This window comes from Brachyhypopomus gauderio, chromosome 12 (assembly GCF_052324685.1).
Source record: "Brachyhypopomus gauderio isolate BG-103 chromosome 12, BGAUD_0.2, whole genome shotgun sequence".
In the NCBI taxonomy this organism is placed as follows: Eukaryota; Metazoa; Chordata; class Actinopteri; order Gymnotiformes; family Hypopomidae; genus Brachyhypopomus; species Brachyhypopomus gauderio.
This window is the reverse complement of record NC_135222.1, coordinates 22,885,940-22,913,765: the sequence shown is the minus strand read 5'-3', so window position 1 is coordinate 22,913,765 and position 27,826 is coordinate 22,885,940. Positions and strand designations below refer to the sequence as shown.

Genomic DNA, 27,826 nt, shown 5'->3' with positions numbered 1-27,826 from the left:
GTATGGAAGACACGGAGAGGGATCCTGGTGCAAAAGCTCAATGTTTTATTTTGAACGGTGTAAGTGTAAGCGCGTGTCGCTGGGTTGCGGTAGTCGTTCCGGTCCGAGGTCGTAGGGGGTAAGCAGAGTCCGGGAGCTATCCGTGGATCAGGCAGGAGAGGAGGTCTAGGGAACAAGCAGAGGTCGGTACACAGAAGGAGAACAGCCAGAATATAACGCTCGGTAGTCAACATAGTTGGCAATACTTCGCGTCTAGGAAGCGGGACGGAAGTGATTAAATATGCCAGGAATGTGGGCGTGGTGATAGGCAACAGCTGAGACTAGGCACAATCAGGTGACATTCCTGACACTATTTTTTAAACTAATCTTTATTAATCACAGTCTGAGCTATATAAAGAGGCCACAAGTTAGATATTTTGGTTTGCACATCAATGAAGTCCAACACTGCACAAAGACCACAAGGAAGGGGACAAGAAAAATGAAGAGAATGAACAACCATAGCAGATGAGATCAGAGCCACTTTGGTTGATCATATGGTCAACCATAGGTTGAGTTTTCTAGAGGCAAAGGGTCCAGCCTAATCTGTCCCACTACACGGTAGCATCAACTGGACATTTCGAAATGAGAATATATAAGAATACCTATCTTCTGGAAATCACTGAACTGTGTATATCAATGTACTACTATAGTGTAGTACCATATCAATAGTTACAGTAAATGGCATTACAGGTTTTTTTGTGTTTGCTAAAACACAATTTTGTAAACTAGGTGGGTTTTTATCAACATACTTAACACCATTCACAAAACCACACACCCAAACTGCAAAATACCTTAAATATCCTGCAAAAAAGCACTGCAACCAAAACTACAAAAAGCATCATCAAAATCAAACTTTTGCACCAAAAAAAGTGCTTTTTTGCAGACACTTAATTCATATGGCCAGACCTTTGTCAAACGAACTACACACTGTTACGTATATTGAAAACACTCTCACCTTTAGTATGCTTTGCGATAATACAATGTATGCTAAGACAAAAACAGGCTTCAATCGTTTATTTATATACCGAATAGCACAAAGAACTATTCATTTACATTTCCATTTATGGCACTTAGCAGACGCTCTTATCCAGAGCAACTTACGAAGTGCTTTGCGTCTGATCACAGAATTCAGATAGTACAGATAGGCCAGAATTCAAGATACCCTTGAGTCAGACTACTACTAAACTATAGGAATTAATGCTATTACCTAGTGTTTTGCAAGTTAAACGTTAACCAAGAAGCACAAATATGTCATGTGGTCCTGCCTCCCCTCTGTCAGTCTTGTCTTTTGTTTTGTTCCCTGTGTGTTTGAGTGTCTTTTATTTTGACATCCCTAGTTGTCTCCGTTTTCACACCCTTGCCATGTTCTCTGCCCCTCGTTCTCACTTTCAGGTGTGTCTTGTTGTGTCCCTTGTTTAGTTGATGTATTTAAGTCCTGTGTTTGGTCTCTGTGGTTGTGGGTTATTGTATGTCGTCAGTTGTAAGTTGCCAGTTTATCGTGCTAGTCATTAGTAGTGGTTTTTGTTCAGTTTGTTCCTGCTCTCTGTGTCTTTTTGTGTTAACTGTTATATCATTCTGTGGTCTTTGTATGAGTTGGAAGCCTTTGTGTTAGTCCTTTATATTAAACCTCCTTATATCTGCATCTGCGTCCTACCTGCCCCGCCAGTTTGTTACAGATTAACCCACCGTCGCAATGGACGCAGCAGATGCTGGAGTTAGGCCAGTGCCTAGCCTACCCCCTCCCAAAGAAGTGGAGGACTACATGGCACAATTGGACTGCTTACAGTCATGTCTTGCCCTGGACACTACGGGTAGACCGATAGTGCTGCCCTCACTGACTCACTGCCCAGACATATTTGACGGCAAGGAGGATTCAGCCAATGGCTTTGTGTTGCAGTGCAAGGCCTATTTCCAGTTTTTAATGTGCCCTCAGCCGCCAGACATGGTCCTTGTTCTGTTCATGAGGACGAGACTAGTGGGTAAGGCGCTGGAATGGGCGAACATTGTCCTTACCCACAGGTCTGAGGTAGCCTGGACGGTGGAGGGTTTTTTTGGGCTTTTGCAGGCAAGGTTTTCCGGTGATGCCCCCCGGCCTTACAGCACGTCGGAGATTGACTGCGAGAGTACACCCCCTCCTGGAGGAGTCTACACCATCAGTGCGGCGGACCATCCCAAGACTTTTTTGGGGGGGCGCTGGGAACCTATGCGTCAGGTCCTCACGTCTCCTCTGTCCAACCCCATGGGCAATGAGGCGAGGATGAGGGGACTGAGGGGTGGCGCAGGGGCAATCCGGTGTTCCCCAGAGCCGCAGCCTGCGGCCACGGAGTCTCCTGCGCCCGCGCCGCCTGTTCCCGCGACCCGGAAGGCGTCACCGAATAACTCTGAAATAACTCTAGGACATGTTCTGTCTGTAAGAAAGAAGAGAGTTGCAAAGAAACTATTTTCTCTAGAATTTTGCAAATGAACGACAGATTAGAGATTGGCCTATAGATGGATAGTTCTTGGCGATTAAGACCAGGTTTTTTAATTAGTGGCTTGATGACTGCAATATTAAGAGATTTTGGGGATGTAGCCTAGACTCTGAGAATAGTTAATTATAGTAAGCAAAGGTTCTACATTACTGTGCAGGAATTCTTTGAGTAGATGAGTACATTAATGAGAAATAAAATGAACTTTATTAATTTTAGCAAATGGCTGAAACAGAGTGAAAAATTTAAAGGGGTCTGAATACTTTCCATACCCATATATGAAGAAGATTTGAGGTAAGTAACTGCAGTGTACTTAGATAAGTAGAGATATAAAAATTGTAGTAAAGTACACAGTTTCCAGAGAAACAGTACAGAAGTCCTTCATCAGCTGTGCAAAGTGCTTTTTTATAGCACTATTTTATATGCTTTTATGTCGCATATATATTTCAATAAATGTATATAGAAATAAACGGACGAAGACCACACATACACACACCCAAAGGGAGGGATTAGGTGATGTACTTTGACATTAACAATATGGGCTAATATAGTCTATTTTAGTTGTCATAAAGATTGTAGCTGCAACAACAAGCCAGTTGGGTTGTAAACATGCTAGCCTAAGATAGGCTAAGGCAGTGGTTCCCAAAGTGGGGGGCTATTGCAGGGGGGGCGTGGAGCTTGGAAGTAAAACATGTCAATATGGGGGGTGTGTGTAGGGGGGGTGTAAAAATATTCTCATCTACTAAAGGGGGGCACGGTAGAAAACGTTTGGGAACCACTGGGCTAAGTTAAGATAAGCTACGCTCTCCAGAGTACACGTGATTGACTCTGTTTGGCAAAACTCAAGCCATCGTGGACTGAGTTTTGTGAATTATTATGCGTAGCATAATGTGGTTTTTGCTCCCAGCAGCCTTTTACACTTACAGACATATAAATATATATATTCTAATGTTTTCACTCTTGCACACCCAATTTGAAACTCACTATGTCCAACATTAGAACTCTTTGTCTGAATAATAAGGAATGTTGGTGGGTGTTGCCCATCATTGTGCCAGAGAAGACTAAGGCACCATTGTACACACTAGACAGCTGCCGAAGAGAGCATAATAAAAGTATATGAGATGAGAATCAGCACCTCGAAAATTGAGACCATGGTACTCAGTCAGACAAGGGTGAAGTGCCCTCTCTGGGTCGGGAGTAAGTCCTTGCCTCCAGTGGAGGAGTTCAAGTATCTCAATTAGGGGTGTATTCAACTAAGGATTTTCATAGTCGAATCTGATTAATTCCCTTTAGTCGACTAATAGTCGAATCGGGTTTATTTATTTTTTATTTAGAGCACCTTAAACGGGATCCCGTTCTCATTCAGAACTTTTTTCCTCTTCAAAGTAAAAACCTAAAACACTCAGATAAATGAATAAACACGGTAGGTTGGCTTTATTCAGCTTTTATTTATTTACTTATTTATTTTTTTATGAAACGTTAGAGAACATTAACCGTCAGTGTGCATTGCGCATATCGAACTGTCAAGACAGGCACTGTGCAAAATGTCAGAAATATTTAAATAAAAATGCCTGCTTGAAAATATAAAAAAATTGCCACACAACAGCAAAAAAATACAAGGAAAGGTTCAAGTAACGGGGTTTAAAAGACAAACGTTTTTTTCGCCTTACGCGTTTTAAATGGTATGCCATGTTAGTTGTTGTCGTGTGAAATGAAAGACATTGATGACATAGCTTGCACTTTACTTTGTTAGATTCATCTTTGTTTTTCAAAATACTTTTGAAGTTTTTTAGTAGCCATTATAATCTCGGCAGATGCTGCGCGTATTCTGTAGCGTGTTCAGCTCCGCTCGTTTGGATTGTGCAACAGCAGGGTGTGATTTATTAATGTATAGTAAGGAAGATGCCTATTGTTAATGCGCAAACATCATTTAAAAATATTTATTAACAGAAATTAGGATGATTTTATTTGACAAAAGGCTATATATAATGAAAATAAAGTAACATGTAACAAAATGTAACAACTAATGCTTAGCTGCATCCTTGGGGCACCCCCATGCAGTTAGAATGGTACATTCGACTATGACGTTCATAGTCGACTAGGGGGTATAGTCGACTATAGTCAAATCAGCAACTATTGTAGGTCATCCCTAATCTCAATATCGCAAATGAGAATGAGATCGTGAAATGAGTTTCCTCCGCAGGATGTCCAGGTTCTACCTTAGAGGTAGGGTGAGGAGTTTGGAATAGAGCTGCTGTTCCTCCATCTAGAGAGGAGCCAGTTGAGGTGGTTAAGGCATCTGGTCCAGATGCCCCCTGGGTGCCTCCCTGGTCAGGCATTCTAGGCATTGACACTAGGGAAGACCTAGGACACGATTATATCTCTCAGCTGTCCTGGGAACGCCTCGGAATCCCCACAGAAAAGCTGTCAGAGGTAGCTGGGGAGAAGGAAACCTGGGCCTCCTTGCTTACGCTACTGCCCCTGGACCCGGACAAACAGATGTAAATGAATGGATGGTCTTATTTTTGAATCAACACTGTAATGGCAACAGAAATACTTCACACAGTTGACGCCACTCACATAATTTTTATTGGAGTGGTGGAGATACTGAAGAACATTCACTACAATGCAACGATAATGATTATTTACTTATTTATATATAACACTTTAGAATGTAAAAATTAAACATTACATAGATAAAAGTTGAAACAAATAAAAATTAGTGTAGTTTAAGACGGCCATAACAAGTATGGTATATATCTGGATTTAAAATACACATTCAGCTTGCGTACCTAATATTCTCTGGAACACTTCTGCTGAACTTTAAATATATTTACGAAAAGGATCTACAGCAAGGGCTTTGGAATGTCATTCATGCTTGAATAGTGTTGTCGGATGATAGTAAAAAGGCAGCAAACGAAGGACAGAGTGGACTAAGGAGTTAGATTAGGAGAAATCTCTTCAGTGGGCTTGCCTTCCCTTTCTTAGTTTCTCTTGTCACTTTCACTCATACATTATCTATAGATCAATGTGGAAACATTCAGGTAGTATTTTGAATGCTGCAGTTCTGTTATTGTAATGGGTAACTAATTATCTGTTATTATGCAAAAAATAATAAAATCCTCAGCTCTTCAAACAGTATTAGAGAAATGTGCATAAATGCACATTAATTACAGTGAAGAACTACGTTAAAGAAGTTTCTGAAACAAATTCCCTGTGAGTGCAAATTTACTAGGTTAAACCATAAAAAATCTATATCCAAATAGTACACTCCTGGGAAAGCAGGCTTTTCCAGCCATAAGGAACTTGCTAGTTTTCTACGCATTCTTCATTAATAATTATGCAACATTGTGTGCTGCTACTATGATATTATTTAATAATAAATTGTAGTCAGATTAATATATTACATTTTACATACCTTAAACGGGGAGTGTCCAAAGAATGGCTTGCGGGCAAAATGCAACCTGTCTTCAAATTTTTATTTTAAAGTAGTTCTAATGAAAATAATAGTATTTTCACAGTCCCTGTGCCTGGCATTATTGAAGTAAAATATAAATCTAGTGAGAATGAAAAGTGTAAATGAGTGGAAAGTAAAATAGTTATATGTAAATAGTCAATAATATTGTCACTGCACAGCCCCTTCCTCATCCACTCTTTCCCTGTTTGTCTACAGGTGTATGAGTCTGTTTCATCATCATGCCCCTGCCTTGTTAGTTATGTGTTATACTTGTATGCTGTTATTGTCTTTTTAGTGTGTATTTAAGTCCCTGTTTTGTAGTTTGTGGTTGTTTTTGTTGGCGTTTGACCCTGAGGGCTTGTGGTCCAGGGTCAGACTCTGCAGGGTCCTACCAGCCCTGTACTACCTAGACGTTACAAGGATTATGTTCACAACAAATGTTACGATGACCTTGATAGCCTCAGGTTGGACAAGGTTTTCCATTCAGTGGACCCTCCCATGGATGTCAAAGAGCCTCTTTGAGGGTCCTGGTTCTGGCTTGCACATGTAGACAGGGCACTGTGACGGCAACAAATTCCTAGCGCCTAAGTCTCCAGCAAAAACCCTCAAATCACCCTAGTCTGCTCGCTTCACTGTGGGCGAGGCCCAGGAGGCTCTGTCAACAGTGCCCAGGAGGAAGGGTGCCGCCTCACCTCAAAAGTGTGGACCTCAGAAGGGTGGAAACATCACCAGCACCCAGACCAGGGAAGGTGGAAGCGGTCGTCAGTGACGGAGGTGTCTCAACTGGTCTACACTCCGGGACGTCTCCCAAGGAGCCAGAGGTGCCAGCACTGCGCAAGCTGGAGGTGAGCACCTTCTCCTGGCCTCGCCGGGCCTCAACTGGCGACATGAAAACTGGTGTTTTCCCTTCCAGCCTCACAGGTCTACTTCAGGCTCCTTGTTTTGTTGCTGTCTGTCATGTACCTGCTCATATTCCAGTTACCATTACTGTCTCAGGGCATTGCCACAGCATGGCCCCTTCCACCTAAAATCCTCCCCAGACTAGTGTTAATCATGGTTATGTGTTATTTGTTACACCTGTTAATCCTTATTGTCCTTGTTAGTACGTGTCTAAGTCTCTGATCTGTCTTTTGTCTGTTTGAGTACATCCTCTGCCGTAGGTGTCTAATTGTACTATGCTTATTTACCATACACTTTCTTCATAATCTTGTAACTGTTGACAGCTTTTCATCTTGTTTTAGATTTAGATTGCTTTAGATTTAGAATCCATGAAAATCAAAGATTACACCGACCCGTGCCTTAAGCTTTCTCTCCTCATAACACAGATCTATTCATTAGACAGGACTTGTTCTGTAATCCACAGTCCACATTTAGTGGAACTCCTGCCTAGGAAACCATGATTGCCCATGTATTATTGTTTATACAGAAGGCTAATGCCACACTGCACTACATTACTCTTGCTTATTTTTTTGTTCCTGCTCCTTGATAATTTTCTGCATATTCAGCAGCACTCTGGAGCCAGATTCTCATCACTTCCTCTTTCCCCTTCTGCCAGAGGAGAAAGAGAATGCGTACACCTGTCTTAGCTGTGAGCATGAGATATTCCTCATTTTCTGGCTGCTGGAGGACAGCATGGCGACCCAGGACCAAGGACTGACATAAACGACTCAACACAAGCACATACAGTGCATCTTTCTCAGCCTCATTCAGAGGAATGACACTCTCCCAGCCTGCTATTACAGGCCCTCCAACATCTAAAGGACTGCTATTCTCAATCATCATGTAAGTTAAAGTGATGGCAAGCTCAAATATAAAGTAGCCACTGCTCATATCCCCAAAGTCCAGGATACCTGCGATCTTATAGTTTGATGAGTCATCTGATTCAACGAGGATGTTGTGATCGTTGAAATCTCCATGATTAATACCTGAAGAAGGAAGAGTCGTATTACCACTTAAACACGGAAAATAACCAATTGTAAAATGTTACAATGAAACGTTCTTACACTTGCGGAAAGAGCTCAGTTTTGGTTCCACTTGGATCTGATACTGTTCAATAACTCCCTTAACAATCTGCTGCATTGGGTCTCCATCAATTACAGGGAGGTACTGTTTTAAAAGAGGAACACTCGCTAGACTCCATATGAAGTTTTTCCTCTGAAGAGACTCAAGGCATGGGTGCTCCATCTTCATAAAGTTCACAAACAATGAAACAAACAATATTCTGTTAGTGAACACATAACAAGAAAATAGTAGAAACATCACAAAGCAATGTCTCCCACAAGATAGGGAAAACTAAATTCACCTTTTAAAACCAGACACTTACCTGCAGTAAAACGTTGTCTACTGTGGCAGCTATTTTTCCTGTTTCATATAGGATCTGTGGTGTGCAGGTCATCTTGCCTAACACAGTACCTGGGAGATAGGTCATCAGTCGCACCATGTAACTCTTCACACCAAAGCCACAGTCTGTGAGGAAATGCACTGGTTAGAGAATATCAATTATCTCGAATATCATTTGTCCTACAGCAACATTTTAATCATTAATATACTTTAATTTAAGAATGGGTGTCACGGTGGGTTGGCCTGGACGCCACCAGAGGGCGCGCACATGCACTCCTTCTCTTACACGCACGCCCACAACCACACAGCGCACACCCTCTCATTCCCGGATACTCCTTCCATCTCAATCTCCAGAATAGCGATAAGTTCCAATGGCTATGCTTTATGGTTAGTAGGGCAACAAGCTAAACAGCAAATGCCATAAACAGGGGCCCTCTGTCCTGGTGGAAGCCAAAATTCCTCATACCAAGGCCCTGGTGAGTCTGACAAGAAGGGTTTCCTCACTCCTGTGGGCCCAGTGTGTGGGTTTTGGATCACAGGTCATCTAAGTAGGATGTTATTAGGGTCAGTCAAAGGTGAAACTGTAAGAGGAAGTGTGAATAGTCCTTCTCCACTACACTCACTTGCAATGCAGCTGTGCTGTGTTTGGAATGCACTGGCACTTTCCATTTCCTTTCTTGACCAGGTACTAGACAGGTACAGGTAAAGGATTGTTGAGTCTCTGCTAGGGATGCAAATTATCGATTAATTCATTAATCGTTAGTTGACTGATCTTATCGATCGACTTTCGATTAATCAATAAGCGGCGTTTTTCACCTGAATTTCAGTGTTTCAATAGGGCTTTTAAAAATATCAGCTAAATATACTGCTCAAAAAATAAAGGGAACACTAAAATAACACATCCTAGATCTCAATTAATAAAAATCTTTGAAATCAGTTGAAAATCTCTCATTTCTACCTGTTGTCTGTTCCATTTGCACAAGAGCAGTTGAAATTGATTCACAATCAGTGTTGCTTCCTATCTGAACACGAAGTGTGGATGACTTGGAGTTACATTGTGTTGTTTAAGTGTTCCCTTTATTTTTTTGAGCAGTGTAGTTAAAACACTTTGTTCAAAAAGTATATATTATATTATAATTATATTGTATTATATTATATATTGCTCAAGTAATTATGCATGAGGAAATTTTTATGGTATAACAAAATACATTCTTTCATTTTAAAAAAGGAATAAATTAAGGACTGGCTCAGTTCAATTTGAAACATTAGACATTAAAAAAATGTTTAAAAAAAATAAGAAATTAAATAGAGAGCCAAACAATATTATTGAGCCCATGTTTGGACAATGTTTCTAGCTTTGTAGTGAACACATGCTGTAACGCGACCGGAGAGTGCCCAAGTTTCCACAACATCATTGAGCTTGTCAGTTAAACTGTCAGCGGTGTGTCTATCCGACATGTTCGTCGTAATCAGCAATGCAGATTTTAGCTGCCAGTTCTCGTCAGTGTAATGGCACGTCACAGTAATGTAACGTTCTGTTGTTAGAGCCGTCCAACAATCTGTTGTAAGGGCTACAGTAGTAGCAGTAGCGCGCCAGGGGAGGGGAAGAGAACAGTGCTATTGTTTGAGTTGCGTGGAAAATAAAGTTTCCCTCCTTGGGATTTTGTGGATTACGCAATTTCTGCCTCGTTTCCCGAACACGCTTCAAAATGGTCCCACACCGCACGTCTTTTCGCCTGCTTCATTTTGTTTTCCACTCTGATCTTTCGCGACACGTGTTCACCTCTCGTTCTTACGCTCTGTTCAAGTTAATACAGGAGCGCTCTCTAATGATTAATCGTGATTAATACATTTTGATCGAGTAACGTCTTAATCGACAATTAATCGAAAGTCGATTAATCATTTGCATCCCTAGTCTCTGCCTTACCTGACGCACCTTGAAATATCTCCGCAAACATCTTCAGTCCTCAATGCTTGTTTTGTTAGAAGTACACCATCAATTAGCAGTTACTTCAAATACCGGGGTGGTTTCTTTGCAGAGGATAAATGAAAATATTTGCATCCCCTAAGGTGAATCTTTCACAGGTCTCATCAAGGAGCCTTCAGTGCTTGTTCCCTGCAAGCCTCTTAAGTTCCACAATGTGTCTTTCTGCATTGAGTGACTGCTTCATGGAGCTTTGGGGAGCCGCTGCAAAATGCATACAGCATCCCCACGAGGTTGAAGGAGGTTACAAAGTGCTTATCAATGTCGCAAACTTCAATAAATCTCTCCTTTATATGCTTTATATCCTTTATATCACACTACACCTGACACCTTGTTAGAGCCAGACCGTTTTATCTGCCGAGGGAACTGAACACATCGTAGCGGTGTATGTAGCACCTAGCGCAAACGCAAAGGCCAACGATGCTCTGAGTGAGCTGCATAGTACTATCAGCACACTCCAGAACTCACACCCTGATGGACTGTTTATTGTTGCTGGAGACTTCAATCACAGTAACCTGAAGGCTTTCCGGACTTTCCGACCCGGGGGGCTAACGTACTGGATCTTGTTTACACAAACATCCCTGGAGCGTACAGAGCAGAGCCCTGAGACTGCTGGACCTGAACCCCTCCCTCTGCAACTGGGTCCTGGACTTCCTGACTGAGAGACCACAATCAGTCAGGACTGGTAACAGCACCTCCAGCACCACCACACTGAGCACCGGTGCCCCCCAGGGTTGTGTGCTCAGCCCACTGCTGTTTACTCTGCTGACCCATGACTGTACTATCTATCTGGCATTTTCTGTCTTTATTATCTATTTTCAGGTAGAAAAATGCAACAACTGAAACAATTTATTGAATCAGTACTGGGGGGAATAATCCAGCTACACATTTCCACCCCTCAGCATTTTTGTGGACAACCATATCTGGCTGACAGGGACCCACACCGCAGCACATAGCAATGTAGCTCTCATTGCACCTGATGTGACTCTTCAATATGGGATGGTTCTGGAGGATATGACATGGTGGCTATTTTTGCAATTGCATCCTCACTTTTATCAACAGCTGTTTCCTCTAAATACCTTTCCTGTAATGTTAAGGGAGGCGCTGTCATCTCATCCTTGACTCATCTCCTCAGGCAATACTGTTTCTTTTGCTGCCCCGATCGTGACTCCTACACTCTGCCTGCCCAACCTCATCTGTGATGGGCACCTCTGGATCATGGAGTGATACTGATACACCTCCTTCATTTGCTCTGATAGATGACCTAATCCAGGATAAAGGAGAGCTGCTACCCTAAGCTGCGTACTGTCGTTTGTAAATGAGATAAATCAATGTTGTGCATAATAATCAAGAGTGATTTACTGAATCTCCATAATGGGGAGAAGACAAGTTGAAGCATTACACAAAATAATTACTGGTCAGAGAATATCAATGTCTCGAATATAAATATATTATTTTTAAATATTAATGAATGAAGAAAAATTGGGCTGCAGAAGAAAGGGCAGTTTTCTCATCTAGGGCAAATGGGCAGGGCAGGTGCTTGGCACCACTAGCAGTCTCTCTGTGCAAGTGCCTGCTGTCTATTGATCTAGGTATGTTCTCTGACCACAGCTCTGCATTATCCCTTGATTAATAAAAACCTACTATTATTATCTTATCTGCCAGTTTCTGGTTCCCATTACATAAACTAATCAGTTAGAAACAGTCAATTTAATCCTGCAAATTAGTAATGAACATTTACATTTACGGCATTTGGCAGACGCCCTTATCCAGAGCGACTTACATTTTTATGTCTTTTTTTAATACAAGTGAGCAATTGAGGGTTAAGGGCCTTGCTCAGGGGCACCTAAGTCACAGCCTCAGGTCTGGGGATCGAACCCACGACCCTCCAGTCACAAGACCAGTTCCCTACCACCAGGCCATGACTGCCCGTGAACAAGAGTTAATGGCAGTGTTTGCTTACCAATCTCTTCCAAGCTCATCAGCTGTCCTGTGAGGGTGGGAAGAACTGTCTGAACAGGAAGACCTCTTTTCTGTAAGAAGTTCATGATGTCGGTCTGCAATTCCAGCAGACTGAGATCCAAGCTGATCTCGGAGTTCATTACCTTTAGCACGTACTCTTTTCCCTCTAATGTAGTCACAATGAAGTTCTGGTCATCATAACTGGGCAACGGTCTGATGCTTGATGGAGTAAAGCCAAAAAGTCGTTCAACTATCCCTGTAATTTGGAAATTACTGAGATTCGGTTTTGAATCTTTCATAGACATCTCTGCAAAAGAAAAAACAATTTTTTCACTCAATGTATTTGTTTAAAAAGTTGCTAGGACCAGTGCATAATAAAACATAAATCCTCTGCTATTGCAACTTACAAAACCATGTGTTTATCAGTGGTAAAGTTAATCATTATCATTACAATGTCTATATGAAAAGGATTTATAACTGTATTTCTGTTTCAAAGAACGAGACATTCAAAAGAACATGGCTTTATCATGACCAAAGTCCCACAGGTTCAAGGTCCCGTGTTGATCAGAAACTCCAATAAACAGTGACAATCTACTCAGTTCCAATTTATGCCCTGTAACGTTCACTTATACATATGAAACACACATATGCATGAAGTGCTTGCATATATGTTGGTTAAACGTGTCAACATATCAGTTATACTGGCAGTCCCACTAAATAGCCTACTGTGTTAATGTGTCATAGCAAGACAGCTGTGCAGTGGTCCCTTTCCGTAAGTAGTGAACAACGGTTGTTCATGATATTTACACAAAAATAACAATTAAATGTTTAATGATAAATGGGAACGTGGATGTAACTATAGAGCTAGGTATCATTACTGTTTAATTAATACACTTTAGGCTGTAAAACTTGGCTAAACTGTAGAGTACACCATTTCAAACGCTAGAGGTGCTAGCGAGAGTGAATGGAGCTAAACGTAAATTAAAAAATCAAATAGTTTCTCACCATTTGGCCAGGATCGTCCCTTAATTTTGGAAAGTATTACCATGTATTACATTAAAAATATCAAAGAAAACGTATATATGTATTTCCTTTTTCTACAGGAAACTGGTTTGTAAAGCAGGACGCTAACTTTGTTACCTACCAGTCCATCAGCACAAAGCTGCAGAAATGCAGTCTTGTTAGTTTCTGATTATGTTATATTGCTAGCTGTAGACGAGCAAACTACGTATTAAAATAGGCCACTGGTTACAAAAAACAAACAAGGGAAGTTAGCAAACGCCATCATACACAGTATTTTCAACTGTTTTCACCGTCGTCCTAACTCTCGTCATCAACCAAATAACTGAAAGCCTATTTATAAACAATTCTCAAGGTAGAACTAAGTATTAGATAGCGATGAAGGAAAGCACCAGACATTTAAACGTTTACTAAAAGGCATATTTTATATCATCACTTACCTGCGACTTTCTTTATAGTAGTTGAATACTGGACCGTTAGAATACTGAAATACTGGCAGCTTTAACACTACGGTCAAGCTATCCGCGCTTTAAAGGAATGTGCCTATATGCTTTGTTTTACGGTACCATAACCCTATAGCTTGCGTCATTACATTACACGCTTAATAATACTCCCGTAATAATATATTTAATTTGCTTAATAAACACTGTAACAAATATTTTAATTTTTTGTCTGACGTGTATAGGGCTTGACTGTCAAACAGGGGAAATCAGAAGTGGAATGCTGCAAATGTGCACGGCAGGGGTTACTCCAGGACTGAATTATACCACTGCCAGCTGAATGGGGCTTGAAAAAATTCTAGTACACCAGCTTTTAACAAATGCATATTGAAGTGCTTTGTATTTTGTTGTTTAAATGCCTAATTTAAGTCCGAGAAAGTATGGTCCCCTGAATTTTCTCTGCATGCCAAAATAATTCTATAACCTACAAGTGGTAGCCTTTGTCTATCACTAGTGATTATTCTACCATACCATTTTTTTCTTTCAAAAATCCATATTGTTGGGCTTGGAGATCTATTTTGTAGAAATTTCAATTTCTCAGAAATGTACGTACTAATGGAATAATTAAACAATTCCATTACCACATAAGAGCACAAACCCTATCATCACTGTAAATTTGGACAGATTTCACTGTACTATTTCCTCAAAAATCCATATTATGTTCATGCTACATTTAGGCAAATTTAAGCACTCGTGTCATATAGATTGAATATCTATTTCTCAAGAATTTCCCATAATGCCAAATCAATTCCAACATAGAATGCCTAGAAATTTCCAAAACTATTCTGAAACAAGAATACCTAGTTTCACTGCTGATCAAGAGAGGTAGCCCTGCTCCATCAATATTACAAGTTTGATAAGAGTTTATTGTACAATTTTAATGATGGTATTATCAGACCTGGCTATTCAAGAAGGCAGTGTAATTATATTGACTTAAGCTGTGCTGTTTTACATTGTTATATTTATGTTCAGTTCCTTTGATCTAAGTCTTTTCTAATATTACCATTTCATGTAATTTTATCATATATTTTGTTTACATGCATACACTACATGGACTCAAAAATCTTCTGCTATTAATGTTTAATTCTTTCAGTGTAAAAACCATTAGTGAGTAAAGACTATATTTGGTGATGTGAGATCTTTTTTCATATTTGTAAAGTGTAGGATGGCTCTAATCGTTTCTGTAGATGGATTTCATTCTTGTAAGGTGCTGCTTGCCTATAATTACAAAATACCTAGCATGGAATCTTTTCTATCCTTGTAAGGTAGAGCCTGCAGCTGTGTGTTAAGGTTGGGGTAAGGGCAGGGTGGTGGTTGAATACACCACATACATACATAAAATACATAAGGTAATATAGATAGTAAACAATGCTGCTTTTCCCCATGCACTCTACAAGGGAGCAATAAAAATAGAAAGATATAAGGGAAGGTCAGGGTTGGAGGATAGCATTTCTTTAGCAGATAAGAACAAAACGATACTCCAGTTTTGAGGTTTTCAGTTGTTATTCAGGCAAACTCTTTGTTGTACCAGTGATGTTGTAACATTGTGGGGCCTCAGGTTGCAGTCGGCATCGGCGTGTCCGCTGGCGACATTGGCACATCTATTCGTGGCATCAACACATCCACTGGGAAGCCAGACCATGACAGGGGTCTAGAGCCAGACGTGGCTCTTTTGATGTCTGCATCTGGCTTAAATCTTAGCTGACACGATATTTCCTAAAACGATAAGTAATGAATAATTACACTGACATTATAAACTAAAAATATTACAGAAATCACAGTGTTAAAAAATGAAATTCAAAATATAAAACATTTTCATGCGTGTTAATCCATATATCTATTTTCTACTGCACCTGTTCAGGGTTGCGGGTGGCTGGAACCAATCCCAGCTGTCCTTTGGGATACGAGAGGGTTCGGCACAAAAACTCTACTTTTATTGGATAATGTGGTAGCCCTAACCCTAACCCTAACCCTAGCTCATTTAGCAAAGCATTTTGACGAAGAAGACAACGAAATGAAGAAAGATTAGGAGTACCGTTTCAGCACGAATGGACAGAGGAATTTGCCTTTGTGGAGAGTGCAGGTTTTGTGATGTTTAGTAGGTTATGCAATGAAAAAAATCTCATTGACGAACACTCAAAATATAAAGCGACAGTTCGACATCAGGCAACATGTGTACTGAAATATCCAACGTGGAACAGCAGGAAGAAATTCAGACTTATTATACTCAATAATTGTTAGACTTACTTAAAAATGCATGCAGTTAAACCATCCAAAACATGTTGTTCATCTGTGGTAGCTAGTTTACATCTGGTAGCTGGTTTAAAGTTAGTTACACCATCTTAAAGCTGGTATGTGGTTTGTCCAAAACCAGCTTGTACCTGGTATTCTGTAAAAGGTTTATAACTAGTCATTTTTATTTAGAATGAACCTTTAGTAGTTTGTAGCAGAATTGTCAATTGACTAGAAACTATATGCTATCTATTAACTAATAACTAACTGTCAAGTTGTGCTACTTTGTCAAAAAATGCTACCGTAGCATAAATCAACAGCAGACTCTATCGATCTGTGCTACGCCATCGAGAAATGCTTACTTTATTGATTTACGCTTCCAGTTGTGCGTTTGCCATAAAATGTAGCCTAACTCAGTATTATGATGCATTGTGATTATAAAATCAAGTATGTGCACTGGTATGTATGGACAAGGGAAGCATGGATTTAAATCCATTATAGCTTCCTTATTAATAATTTACATAGGTAGCTGTCACGTTCAGCTCCTCCCTCCTCCCTGGTCCCGCCTAGTTTTCCCCGTTTCCATGGTTTTCCCTCTGTCTCTCATGCCCCTGTCCTCAGTACTCGCACCTGTGTCTTGTTTTCACTCCCCTGTTTCAGTGTATATCAACCCCTCTGTTTCACTCCTCTGTGGCGGTCATTTTACGTGAGTCCCTCCTCGCTTTTCTGCTCTCCCATGGTCCTCTGCTTATCGTTCTGTCTGTTCATGTTCTCTGTCTTGTATCTAGTTTTGGTTGTGGTTATATATTTTCTCCTCATTGACCTTTCCCCTGCTCCGTGTAGTCTGGCTCATGTAAAATGTGTGTTGGTTTGTTAAGCTTCCCCCTCGCTGTTTACCCCTAGTTACGTTTTTCTGTAGTCTGGTTTAGTATTTTGTCCGTAGACTGGTATTGTGTTTTAGTCTTTCTCTACCTTGAGTAGTTGCCCCTTTGTTGTATATGTATATGTATTATATGTTGTATCCTCGTCTGCGCCCACGCTCCCCATTTTGAGGCTGTGCTCTAAGCTTTTGCTGTATTTTTGGGGTTTTTTGTTTTTGACAAAAAACATGAGTCCCAATAGCAGAAAAGCAGAAGAGGAAGACAGACAGACAATAGAGTTGAAAAAGGGGATCATAGAGAAGAATAAAAAAGGCATTAGTGTGACGGACTTAGCATTGGAATTCAACTTGATGGTTGAGACCAGATTAATCCGTATTCAGTTATATGGGATTATGGGGAAGATTGATTTAGAACTCAACTGCATCGCTTCTCGACGCTCCTTCTGGAACAAGTTGGCATCCAGTTCTGGGGTTCTACTGTATATAAATTCATAGGACTTGAAACAAAGAAAAGTAGTCTATGTGCAGCTTATATAACAGTGTAAATGTAGTCTTCCCTCAAAACAACTCAATATACAGCCATTGATGTCTAAACCATCAGCAACAAAAGTGAGTTCACCCCTAAGAGACAACACCCCTAAGTGTCCTAATTGAGCACTGCTTGTCATTTTCCCTCCAAAATATCATGTGACTCATGTTACTAGGTCTCAGGTGTGCAGAGGGAGCAGGTGTGTTCAATTTAGTACAGCTCTCACACTCTCTCATACTGATCAATGACAAAAACAAAGTTCCAACATGGCACCTCATGGCAAAGATCTGTCTGAAGATCTTAAAAGACGAATTGTTGTGCTACATGAAGATGGCAGAGGCTACAAGAAGACTGCTAACACCCTGAAACTGAGCTGCAGCACAGTGGCCAAGATCATCCCACGTTTTAAAAGAGCAGGGTCCACTCATAACAGTCCGTCCAAAGAAGCTGAGTGTACATGCTCAGTGTCACACCCAAATGCTGTCTTTGAATGATCGGTGCAGGAGTGTTGTCAGCATTGCTGCAGAGATTGAACAGGTGTGGGGTCAGCCTGCCAGTGCGCAGACTATACGCCGCACACTACATCGAATTGGTCTGCATGGCTGTCACCCCAGAAGCCTCTTCTGAAGTCTGTACACAAGAAAGCCAGCAAACAGTTTGCTGAAAAGCATGTCAACAAAGGACATGAATTACTGGAACCATGTACTATGGTCTGATGAGACCAAGATTAATTTTGTTTGGTTCAGATGGTTTCAAGCATGTGTGGTGGCAAACAGTTGAGGAGTACAAAGATAAGTGTGTCATGCCTACAGTCCTTCATGGTGGTGGGAATGTCCTGGTCTGGAGCTGCATGAGTGCAGCATGTGTTGGGGAGTTACGTTTCATTGAGAAACACATGAACTCCAATATGTACTGTGAACAGGCCCGTTGACAGTATTGCTGGGGCCCGGGACAAGAAAGTTTCATGTGCCCCCCCCCCCCCCCCCCCGCTTACGTCATTTGAATTTTCTCAGTAGCAGACAATCCTTGTGTTAGGTCATATAGTATATAATACAGCCACACATCAGCTGTTTCTGACAGCTGACTGGTTTATACTTGACGTGTCGCGAGCGGCGCGAGGGTCCGCGCGGCGAAAATGAAGTAATCGCAGTGGCACCGAACGTGCGCGAGTGTCTCGATTCTTCGCGAGGTCGTGCACCTCTCGAATTTTGTAATTTCGCGCGCGCCGCGCTTCTGCGCAATGAACAAAGTCACGTTTGCAGGGTTCATACACCTTTATAAGGTGGAATTCAAGCACTTGTACGTCACTTTAAAGGTCCATTTCAATATTTACCTGAACGCTAAACATAATTAAGTTAAATATTTATACATATACTCGAAATAATTTGCTTTTTATTTACATTATTTAATGGTTGGGCGTTTTGAAAATAAACAATCTTAACGTCTTCACGTTCTCTCATTTTTCGTCCTGGAATTACATTTGTTGTGAAACGAAGTAGTACTTTAACCTAAATTCCAGCACTTTTCAAACCTGGAACACAATGCATTAAAATACATTAAAATTCGACTTTCTTTTCTGCGCTCCAGATTTCTGTATTTACTTTAACTATCCACCACTGTATTTCCAGCTGTTGGGCGGGTACCAGCCGGCTACGGTCGATGCTGGATCAAACCATTTTTCAGTGGGAGGCGGGGGTGTATGCACTTAATGGAAAATATGCAGATAGGTAAAAAACATATATTTTAGCCATTGAGCTTATTTTGAGTACAAAAATTTATATTAATGAAAGATTTCAAGATTATTTAAAATGATAGACTTTAAATAAAAAATAAATTGCTGGGCTCTTTGATGGGCCCCCCTGGCCCTGGGGCCCGGGACAACAGACCCGGTTGTCCCCCCCTGTCGACGGGGCTGACTGTGAAGTATAGCTTGATCCCCTCCCTCTGGAAACTGCGTCGCAGGGCAGCAGGGCCGGAGTGGGCCACTTTTTCAGCCCGGGAGTTTCATGCCCAAATCCGGACCAAAATTATTTTTCCATCCCAATCGGCCCAAACTAGAGATTGACATGGGCCGGCCCATCGAGAATCCTCCCGAATCTCCCGATTAGCCACTCCGGCTCTGCAGGGCAGTGTTCCAGCATCATAATGACCTCAAACATTCCTCTAAGACAACCACTGCTTTGTTGAAGAGGCTGAGTGTAAAGGTTTTTTTTCAGTAAAACTGCAAATAAATGAGAGTTGAAAGTTGATCATTCGGCTCTTCCATGAATTGCATTTTGTGAGGTAGCCTTTTAGGAAAGAAGGGTTAACGTTACAATTTTACCAGAAAGGATTTTGAAAACCAAAAAATTTTTGAGTTCAGTGCTTAGTTGTTCCAGTTCACTGATGGCTTCTTGACATTTACATCCAAGTAATGTGTGTTTCTTCTTTAATTCATCAAATTCTGATTTTGCAATTAATTAATCATCATTACCACTATATATGTTATCATCCAGCAGAATCCTCGCCTTCTTTGATTTACAATCGGGTTTTTACATTTATTTACACTGTGGTATTTTCTTGTTTTGCTGCTTTTTAAAAATTTCCATTAGTGAGACTTGCTTTCAGTCAGGAATTCTTTGCAAATAATAATAGCATATTAATAACCTCTCTTGTACATCGAGAGGATTTCTCTCCAGTAAGTTTGGAACCTGTATCCTTTCTATGCAGCTAGTATGTATTATATTTCTTTAGAGGAGTCTGTGAAGAAAAATATGTAATACCTTCAACTAATACTGCTCAGGTACACTCAATTCTTCACTCGTATAACTTTAATTTCTATTTTGTTTAGTTAATTTTTTATACTGAAGAGATTACACAAATGTTACAGCAATAGACGGCTTATTGTGAATTGTTAGGTCATTCACTCAACAGATTACATAAGACCAGTGAGGTCCAATGACACTGTTGTGATTCTGAACAATGGAACATTTGGAGTTGTTACTAGGACTTTCACTTTTTCTCAAGGTGCCATAGAGATATGCATCGTACTGTTAAAATACATCAGTCCTGTTGATGATCAAGATTTTTTCTTCCATACATTTTTGTATGCTCTCCCACTAATAACTGCTTGAGGGCAAGTGCTCCTAGTGAAATAGTAAGCAAAAGCATATACAAACCAGATTCCAAAAAAGTTAGAATTTGTGAATAAAAACTCAATGCAATAATGGCAAATGTCAATATTTTACTTGTAATAGAAGACAGATGACAGATCATACCTTACCAACGAGAACTTTATCTGCACACTGATCTGGAGCTAATTTGAAGGCCACATTAAGTTTAGATGTCTGGAGTGATAGACTCTGCAGAAAGTTGGCAAGCTCTTCACACGTTTTTTTTTTTAGTAATGGCTAGTGTAAGGAATGTCGACTAATTATGAATGATTATAAGGGACACCTTATGAAGTTCCACCTCATACTCTTTTGGTGTGAGGATTCTTGGTGTGAGGATTCTTCAATCTTTTATAGTCCTGTAATGGGGCAGATCTATGACCTCATCATAGAAATATAATTTTTATAACAGGAACAAAAAATAATGTTATTAAAAAATAAAGTATTACTTTTCATGTGCTACGGTAGAGTTGACATTAATTACTTCCCAAAGAACAGAACTAACCTTAACACTACAGTAGAGCACATTAAGTGAGTTTAAATGAACTCACAGACTAAACAGATGTCAGTCATGTAAAAACTTAAATACTTAATTCTTGGAATTCCATTACTATCAATGCCTCCATAGAAATCCAGGCACATTTCTTTTGAGGTTAGAACCCAATTTCTCTGCTAGGATTTGATATTTAAGTGTTGATCTGAGGGTGCTGAGAGAAGGGAGGGACTCCCTGCAGTTGGGAACTAAAGGAATGAAACAAGTAAGACAGAGAAACATGCCAAGAATAGAAAAGGCTAAATTACATACCAACAGACTCTGAAAAGTGCATACTATTCCTGTGGGTGTATCATTTAGGAATAAAGAAGAATTGGTTTTTCAGCATACATTAGTTAAGGCACTTCAGTGGCATTGACTCTTCCAAAGCCATCTACACTGAACAAAAATATAAGAGCAACACTTTCGGTTTTACTCCCATTTTTCATTTTCCCATTTTAAACTCAAAGCAAAAGCCATTTTTTCTCTCAAATTTTGTTCACAATTGGGTCTAAATTTGTGTTAGTGAGCACTTCTCTGATGCTGAGTTAAACCATCCACCAGTCAAAGGTGTGGCATATCAAAGATGCTGATTATTACACAGGTGTACCTTGGGCTGGCCAAAATAAAAGGCCACTCTAAAAAGTGCAGTTTTACAGTATTGTGAGAAACTGGGGGGGGGGGGGGTACAGATCCTTGGAGCATGGGGCCATGCAATATCACAACATGAGGTTATGGTCATGGATGAATGGCACAACAATGGACCTCAACATCTTGTCATGGTATCTCTGAGCATTCAAAATGCCATCCAAAAATGCAGCTGTGTTCGTTGTCCATAACATACACCCGTCGATACCATAACCCCACCTCCACCATGGGCCACTCAATTCACAACATGGACATTTGTATCTCAACCAACATCTGCAACTGGTTTAGAGACTTTCTCTCAGACCGGACACAGAAGGTCAGAGTTGGCTCACGTCTTTCCTCAGCCCTCACACTTAACACTGGGACACCACAGGGGTGTGTACTTAGTCCGCTACTCTACACTTTGTACACTTGCGACTGTGTCAGTAAACACCAGAACAATGTCACAATCAAGTTCGCGGATGACACCACTTTAGTCGGACTTATCTCTAATGGCGATGAATCGGCATATAGGGAGGATCTCCAAAGGGTTGTGGAGTGGAGCGCAGACAACAACTTGGTCGTTAACACCTCAAAGACCAAAGAACTGATTGTAGACTACAGGAAGATAAAATCCGACCTGAGACCAATCTGGATCAATGGGGAGTGTGTGGAAAAGGTAGCCAGCTTTAAGTTACTGTGGGTGCATTTGGACGCAGACTTCCAATGGAGCACAAACACCTCAGCAGTAGTGAAAAAGGCCCAACAATGCCTCCACTTTCTGAGGGTCCTCAGGAGGCTTAACCTGAGGAAAGAACTGTCAGTCATGGCCTGGCGGTTAGGGAACTGGTCTTGTGACCGGAGGGTCGTGGGTTCGATTCCCAGACAGGCCATGACTGAGGTTCCCTTGAGCAAGGCACCTAACCCCAACTGCTCCCCGGGCGCCGGGCTAGGGCTGCCCACCGCTCTGGGCACGTGTGATCCACAGCCCCCTAGTAATCACTAGTGTGTGTGTGTGTGTGTGTGTGTTCTGACTGCACAGATGGGTTAAAAGCGGAGGACAAATTTCGATTGGGGTGTAAAAATCACAATTGACAAAATATGGCACATTTCATTTCTATCACTGCTCCGTGGAGAGTGTGTTAACATACTGCATCTCTGTGTGGTTCTCCAGCTGTAACATTAAACACAAGAAGGCCATAGAGAGGGTCATCAACACCGCCCAGAATGTCATTGGTTACCCTCTCACATCACTTAAGGAGCTCTACAACAACCGTAGTCGCAGGAAGGTCCCATAAAATAATAAAAGACAGTACACACCCAGGGTATCATATATTCAAACTGCTGCCATCAGGCAACTTAGAGTAAAGACAAATAGATTAAGCCAAATACTTTCACCATAATTTGCAAATAAATTCATTAAAAAATGTGATTTTCAGATTTTTTTTCTCTCATTTTATCTCTCATAGTTGAGGTCTACCTATAACACAGGTCACTAAAAGGCGGAACTCCGGACCGAAATGATGTCTCATGTGAACACATAACTGATACCAAAACAGAAAGGACAACGTTAAATCTGGTTTATCGGCGCAGCTTTTACAGTCCTTACGGTAGTGGTCACGCGTCCAAAGAAACCTACGGACCAATTGCATGCGAGTTTGGCTATATACCACACGATACCACCAAGACGATGATAATGATAAGATTACAACACCGGCCGGTAAACTTTGAAACAAAAGGGAGACCGATGGTAGTTTGTGGAAGACGTAACCTATCGAAAGACAAACCTAAAATAGAGAAACTGATAAGTGAGACGGAGAAGTAGAAAGAAAGAAAAAGAAAAGAAAATATACAGGCGGGCAAGACAGGGAAGGACAGAGAAACCCACTGAGATCGCTGAGATGAAGAAGGAGAGGAGAAATAGTCAGAGAAAAAGGAGGCGGGTGAGACAGGACAGAGAAGTGGGACATCCGGGCGGAGAAAACGACAGGTTTAACTAAGGTTAAGGTTACCTACAAAAGAAAATTTAAACAAAACACAACATGCACAATTTCTAGACTCCTCACCAACTCAAACCCACTGCCTCTATTCGCTATTTATTTATATATGTATATTATTAGGACCTGTATAACCAGTATAGATAGATAGAGGGGGAGGGAGGGGGATAAGGTTAGTTGTTCTCCACACTGTTGTAGTGTAACCCATCTAGTGCAGCATTAGTAACCCAGTTGTTTATTTTACATGTTTTGTTCTTCAATAAATAGAAAGAAACAAATGCATTCAAAACATTGTTTCACACTGGTGATTTGATAGTGGTCTGTACTGCAACCAGGTATAAAACCAATTGTCAAGATTGCCATCTAGTGGCAACGATGTCCTATTACATATGTAAGCTCAAAATGTGTCACATACAAAAATGAAAACACAAACAACTCAATCATGCTGTGAATGTTGTGGTATTTTCTGCCAGTTTTTGTTATTCTTTTCATGGTATTTTATTCTAGGTATCAACTTCAGTCCATAGTTCTTAATCATACGGTGGTAGGGAAACATCAGTTGAATCTACTGCATGGTGTTGCTACAGGGTAACAAACTGTTTTCCTCTTAATATCACATGCACAAAAGAACAGAGCCGAATAAAAAAATGTCTTTATGAAAAGGGAGGGCTTAATTGCAACCAGTCATTGACTTATATTTAGTCACCTGACTTTTATGGGGTTTTTTTTCCCCCCAAACACTTTTCCTGGACGTGAGGCTTGTGAGGCGGCCGTATTTTGTGTTTTAGAAAATTGGTTATAAAAAGTAATCAATTTGAAGGTTTTTGTCAATGAAAAAAAATCTTTTTAGCAACACCATATATTGTAAATTGATCAAATATGTATGTTGCTTCAAAGCAACAACACGCAGCAATGGAACAAATGAAAATCTACAGCACTGGAACAGTATGACCAAACCGGTTGCCTGGATGCATCTTTATGGAGGACAGAGAAATAAAGAAGAAAGGAACAGATGCCTTTGAAGAAAGAAACAAAATGATGGTGTCTACCTGAGACACCACTGACTGTGGCCTCTCAAATAAGGAGTATCTAAGCTTATTGGATATCAAAACAAAGGTGGCAAACTTTCTCTGAAAACAGGAAAACGTCTACAGTAAGACAGGAAGGCTTCACTGAGTGTCGAGGCTGGCATTGAAGAGAAATAGAGAAAAGGTCCGATTGCAGCCATACCAACAGCCCCTGTCTGTCTGAACACAGTCCATTGGCCTGTTTATTATAAAACAGAGGTACATGCAAGTTCCCTGGATGCAAGGACATCAATAAGGTTCAGTGCACCAAGTGTAGAGTGTTTGTGTTTCACAGCCAATAAAAAATCCTTTTTTTTCCCTTTCATACACAGTAAGGTTCTACAGTCAGAATTTTATTGACACCAGCTGATGAAGTCGGATTGCACTTTATTGTTCATAAGCTGTTTAAAATTGCATCAACTGCAGGATTAAAATAATTAAAAGTGGTTTTTAGTATTTAAAAGTTTAGGTTATATACTATATGAATGGAGTTGCAAAATGTATAATGTTTTTATATCGTTCATTTGTTGCACACTGTTGCTTCTAGGTAATGTTGAGAAAATGAGTTTTTTGCTTATATGTCACGGTGGGTCAGCCCAGACACCACCAGAGGACGTGCACACACACTCCTTCCCTCTCACACACGCCCACTCCGACACTGCGCACACCCTCTCATTCACGGACACTCCCTCACTCCCAATCACCTGAGTACTAGCACCTGCCACTAATTGGACTCGGTCACTTTAAATCCCCACAGGTCGCACCGTCCAGTGCTGCGCGTTCAGCATGCACCCCTCGCCTCACTACGTGGGACAAGCCTGCTCTGCACCGGACCTGCCGAACGTCTGTGGCCTCTTTACTTACCTGCATTACCTTGAGTATTCTGTTGTGTTTGATCTGCCTAGTGGCCTGAGTGTTTACTTTAAGTTATGGATAATAAACCCTTTCGCTCACAGCCTCTGCCCCATGCTGCCTCTGTCCCCGCGTCACACAATAACATTAGCACAAATATATTTTGTTCATCAGTAAAAGTGATATTAAAATTAAATATAATTGCTGTCTTAAATGCTTTAAGCTATAAACCTTAGAAGGGCCTTACAAGGACCATACAGCATATTGTTGCAAAAGAAAACAGTGGTCTACAGTAAGTGTTAGACTCTTGCGAAGTGTCTGTAGAATATGTTCTATACTGATAAGCTCCACAGAAGGTAACTGTAGGCAACAACTGCCTGTAATGACACCCTATCAGGTTGAGACACCGTGAATATGAAATAATGTAAAGTCATGCATGTATGTTCGAGAACTCTGTGTGTGGGATGGAAGAGGACTGTAGGGGTGGAGCAGTAGCATATAAAACCTGCCTGTTGCCAGTAACTTTCGGGTCTCTCTGATATACATGTTTTGTATATGTGAGATCCCCGGAGTTCAAATAAAAGGCTTTTTTGGCATTGCAATAATTTTGGTCTGTTGTTCCTGCTCTCTCCTTTTGCATCAACACATCAGCTCTGGGCTGAAATGTTGAAGAGAAGTACAGAGCCCAACAGCACCTTTATTAAAAATAAAATAAATACCTGGATATGGGGTTAGTGTAAATGTTTTTATGGTTTTATCTTCCTAATGATATGTTTCATGCATTGTCACTTTTAATAATTAAAACTAAAAATGATGTTTTCATAAAAATGTAACATTTCTAATTATTACCATTGTCACACATTGTTGCCTCCAAACAATGTACCCCAATGTACCCCCCTCAAAAAAAATCACCAAAAAAATTATAGTGGACATAAGTTTATAAGAGTGACCAAATGTTTTATTTATCAAAGATTTAATAATGCATGCAGTAGAGCAGGGGTGGCCAACCCGTGAGAGACCAAGAGCCACTTTTTTTTATTGTGTTACAGCAAAGAGCCACATCATACACATGGGCATGCTTGAACATTACCCACCCCTTCCTCTCTCTCTCACACACACACACACACACACACACCTCTGTTCATCTTCATATTTTTGTTTTGCAGTGCATTTCTTCCCTGTCATTTTTAGTGCAAACTTGACACATTGTTTATTGAAATGATCTTGACTGAGAAGCTTGGCTGTGTTTTCATCTCATGCAGATGCGCGTTTGACAAAAATACCGAGGTGAACTCAAGCTAAGCGATCAGCACATAAAAAAAAAAAAAAACATGAACTAACTTCAATATAAACATAAGGCGTTATATGCTTCAGGACTTTTGGACGTTTGGAGGTGGGCACACTACAAGCTCTGTTATGTACGCTACTGTTGTTTTCTAGGTCAAAAAGTGGACAAACTCCGTTATCAACACTTGCCACTGACCTGCGCTCACCTTTAGGAAGAAGAGAACAGACAGCGTCAGTAGTTTTGAAGCTCCCTCAGTCGTCTGCGGTGCCTTTGCTGCACCCCATATGTGGTTTATTCCAAAACGTGTGACAGAAGACCGTGTGATATACATGGGCAAGCGATCTGTGCTCGATTACATGGTACTGTCATGACCACTAGGTTCAGTGATTGATTGTGCACTGTAGTGATGGGCAGTTCTTCTAGATGAACTGAATCATTAGAATCAGTTCACTAAAAAGATTCGCTCACTGAATCGTTCAGTGCTTGACTCTAACCCACCTAACTGATACACGGCTGAACGGTTCATGTTTCAGTTTTCTTCACGGCCTCAGAGACCAGGAGACGAAAGTGTTGTAAAAAAATAAAAAATAAAAAATATGCAACTAAATGTTGGGTTTATTATAGGAAATTGTTGTAATAGTTAGTACTCGGTTCCACCTAGTACTGATGCTGCCACCTTCTGATGGGTTTGTGTATTGATGCAGTTTTACCCAGAATGCTGTTCTACTGTTGTTGCTCATTCTCTCTTTCATTAATTCATGGCTGCACTAATGTCGAATGCAAACTAAAGCTAAAAGCTCTGGATAAGGGCGTCTGCCAAATGCCATAAAATATGTAAAATGCATCCCTCAAAGGGCTTGCGGCAGTGCTCCTACAAGATGGACGCCCGGTGAAGTTCTTGAG

At 40.7% G+C, this 27,826-nt stretch overlaps 1 protein-coding gene across 4 annotated transcripts; it reads right to left on the bottom strand.

Moving 5' to 3' along the window:
- Nucleotides 1-25: 25 nt before the first annotated feature.
- Nucleotides 26-13,845, bottom strand: hykk.2 (hydroxylysine kinase, tandem duplicate 2). Of its 4 annotated transcripts, none has more exons than XM_077023881.1 (6): nt 13,711-13,844; nt 12,252-12,557; nt 8,288-8,430; nt 7,968-8,148; nt 7,815-7,889; nt 26-165 (listed from the first exon to the last, which is right to left on the bottom strand). In XM_077023881.1, the coding sequence occupies exons 2-6, from the start codon at nt 12,553-12,555 to the stop codon at nt 137-139; spliced, it is 732 nt and encodes a 243-aa protein (XP_076879996.1). In that variant the 5' UTR covers nt 12,556-12,557; nt 13,711-13,844; the 3' UTR covers nt 26-136. The 4 variants fall into 4 exon arrangements, with proteins under 4 accessions (XP_076879996.1, XP_076879995.1, XP_076879993.1 ...); XM_077023880.1 differs by lacking the exon at nt 26-165 and having other exon boundaries at nt 4,530-7,889; nt 12,252-12,321; nt 12,394-12,557; nt 13,711-13,845; XM_077023878.1 differs by lacking the exon at nt 26-165 and having other exon boundaries at nt 4,530-7,889; nt 13,711-13,842.
- Between the last annotated feature and the right edge of the window lie 13,981 nt (nt 13,846-27,826).

Coding starts and splice junctions, on each gene's coding strand:
- hykk.2 (XM_077023878.1), bottom strand. CDS start 12,555: ATGTCTATGAAAGATTCAAAACCGAATCTCAGTAATTTCCAAATTACA. Junction 8,149..8,287: donor TAGACAACGTTTTACTGCAG/GTAAGTGTCTGG, acceptor AACTTTATGAAG/ATGGAGCACCCATGCCTTGA. Junction 7,890..7,967: donor ACTGAGCTCTTTCCGCAAGT/GTAAGAACGTTT, acceptor TTCCTTCTTCAG/GTATTAATCATGGAGATTTC.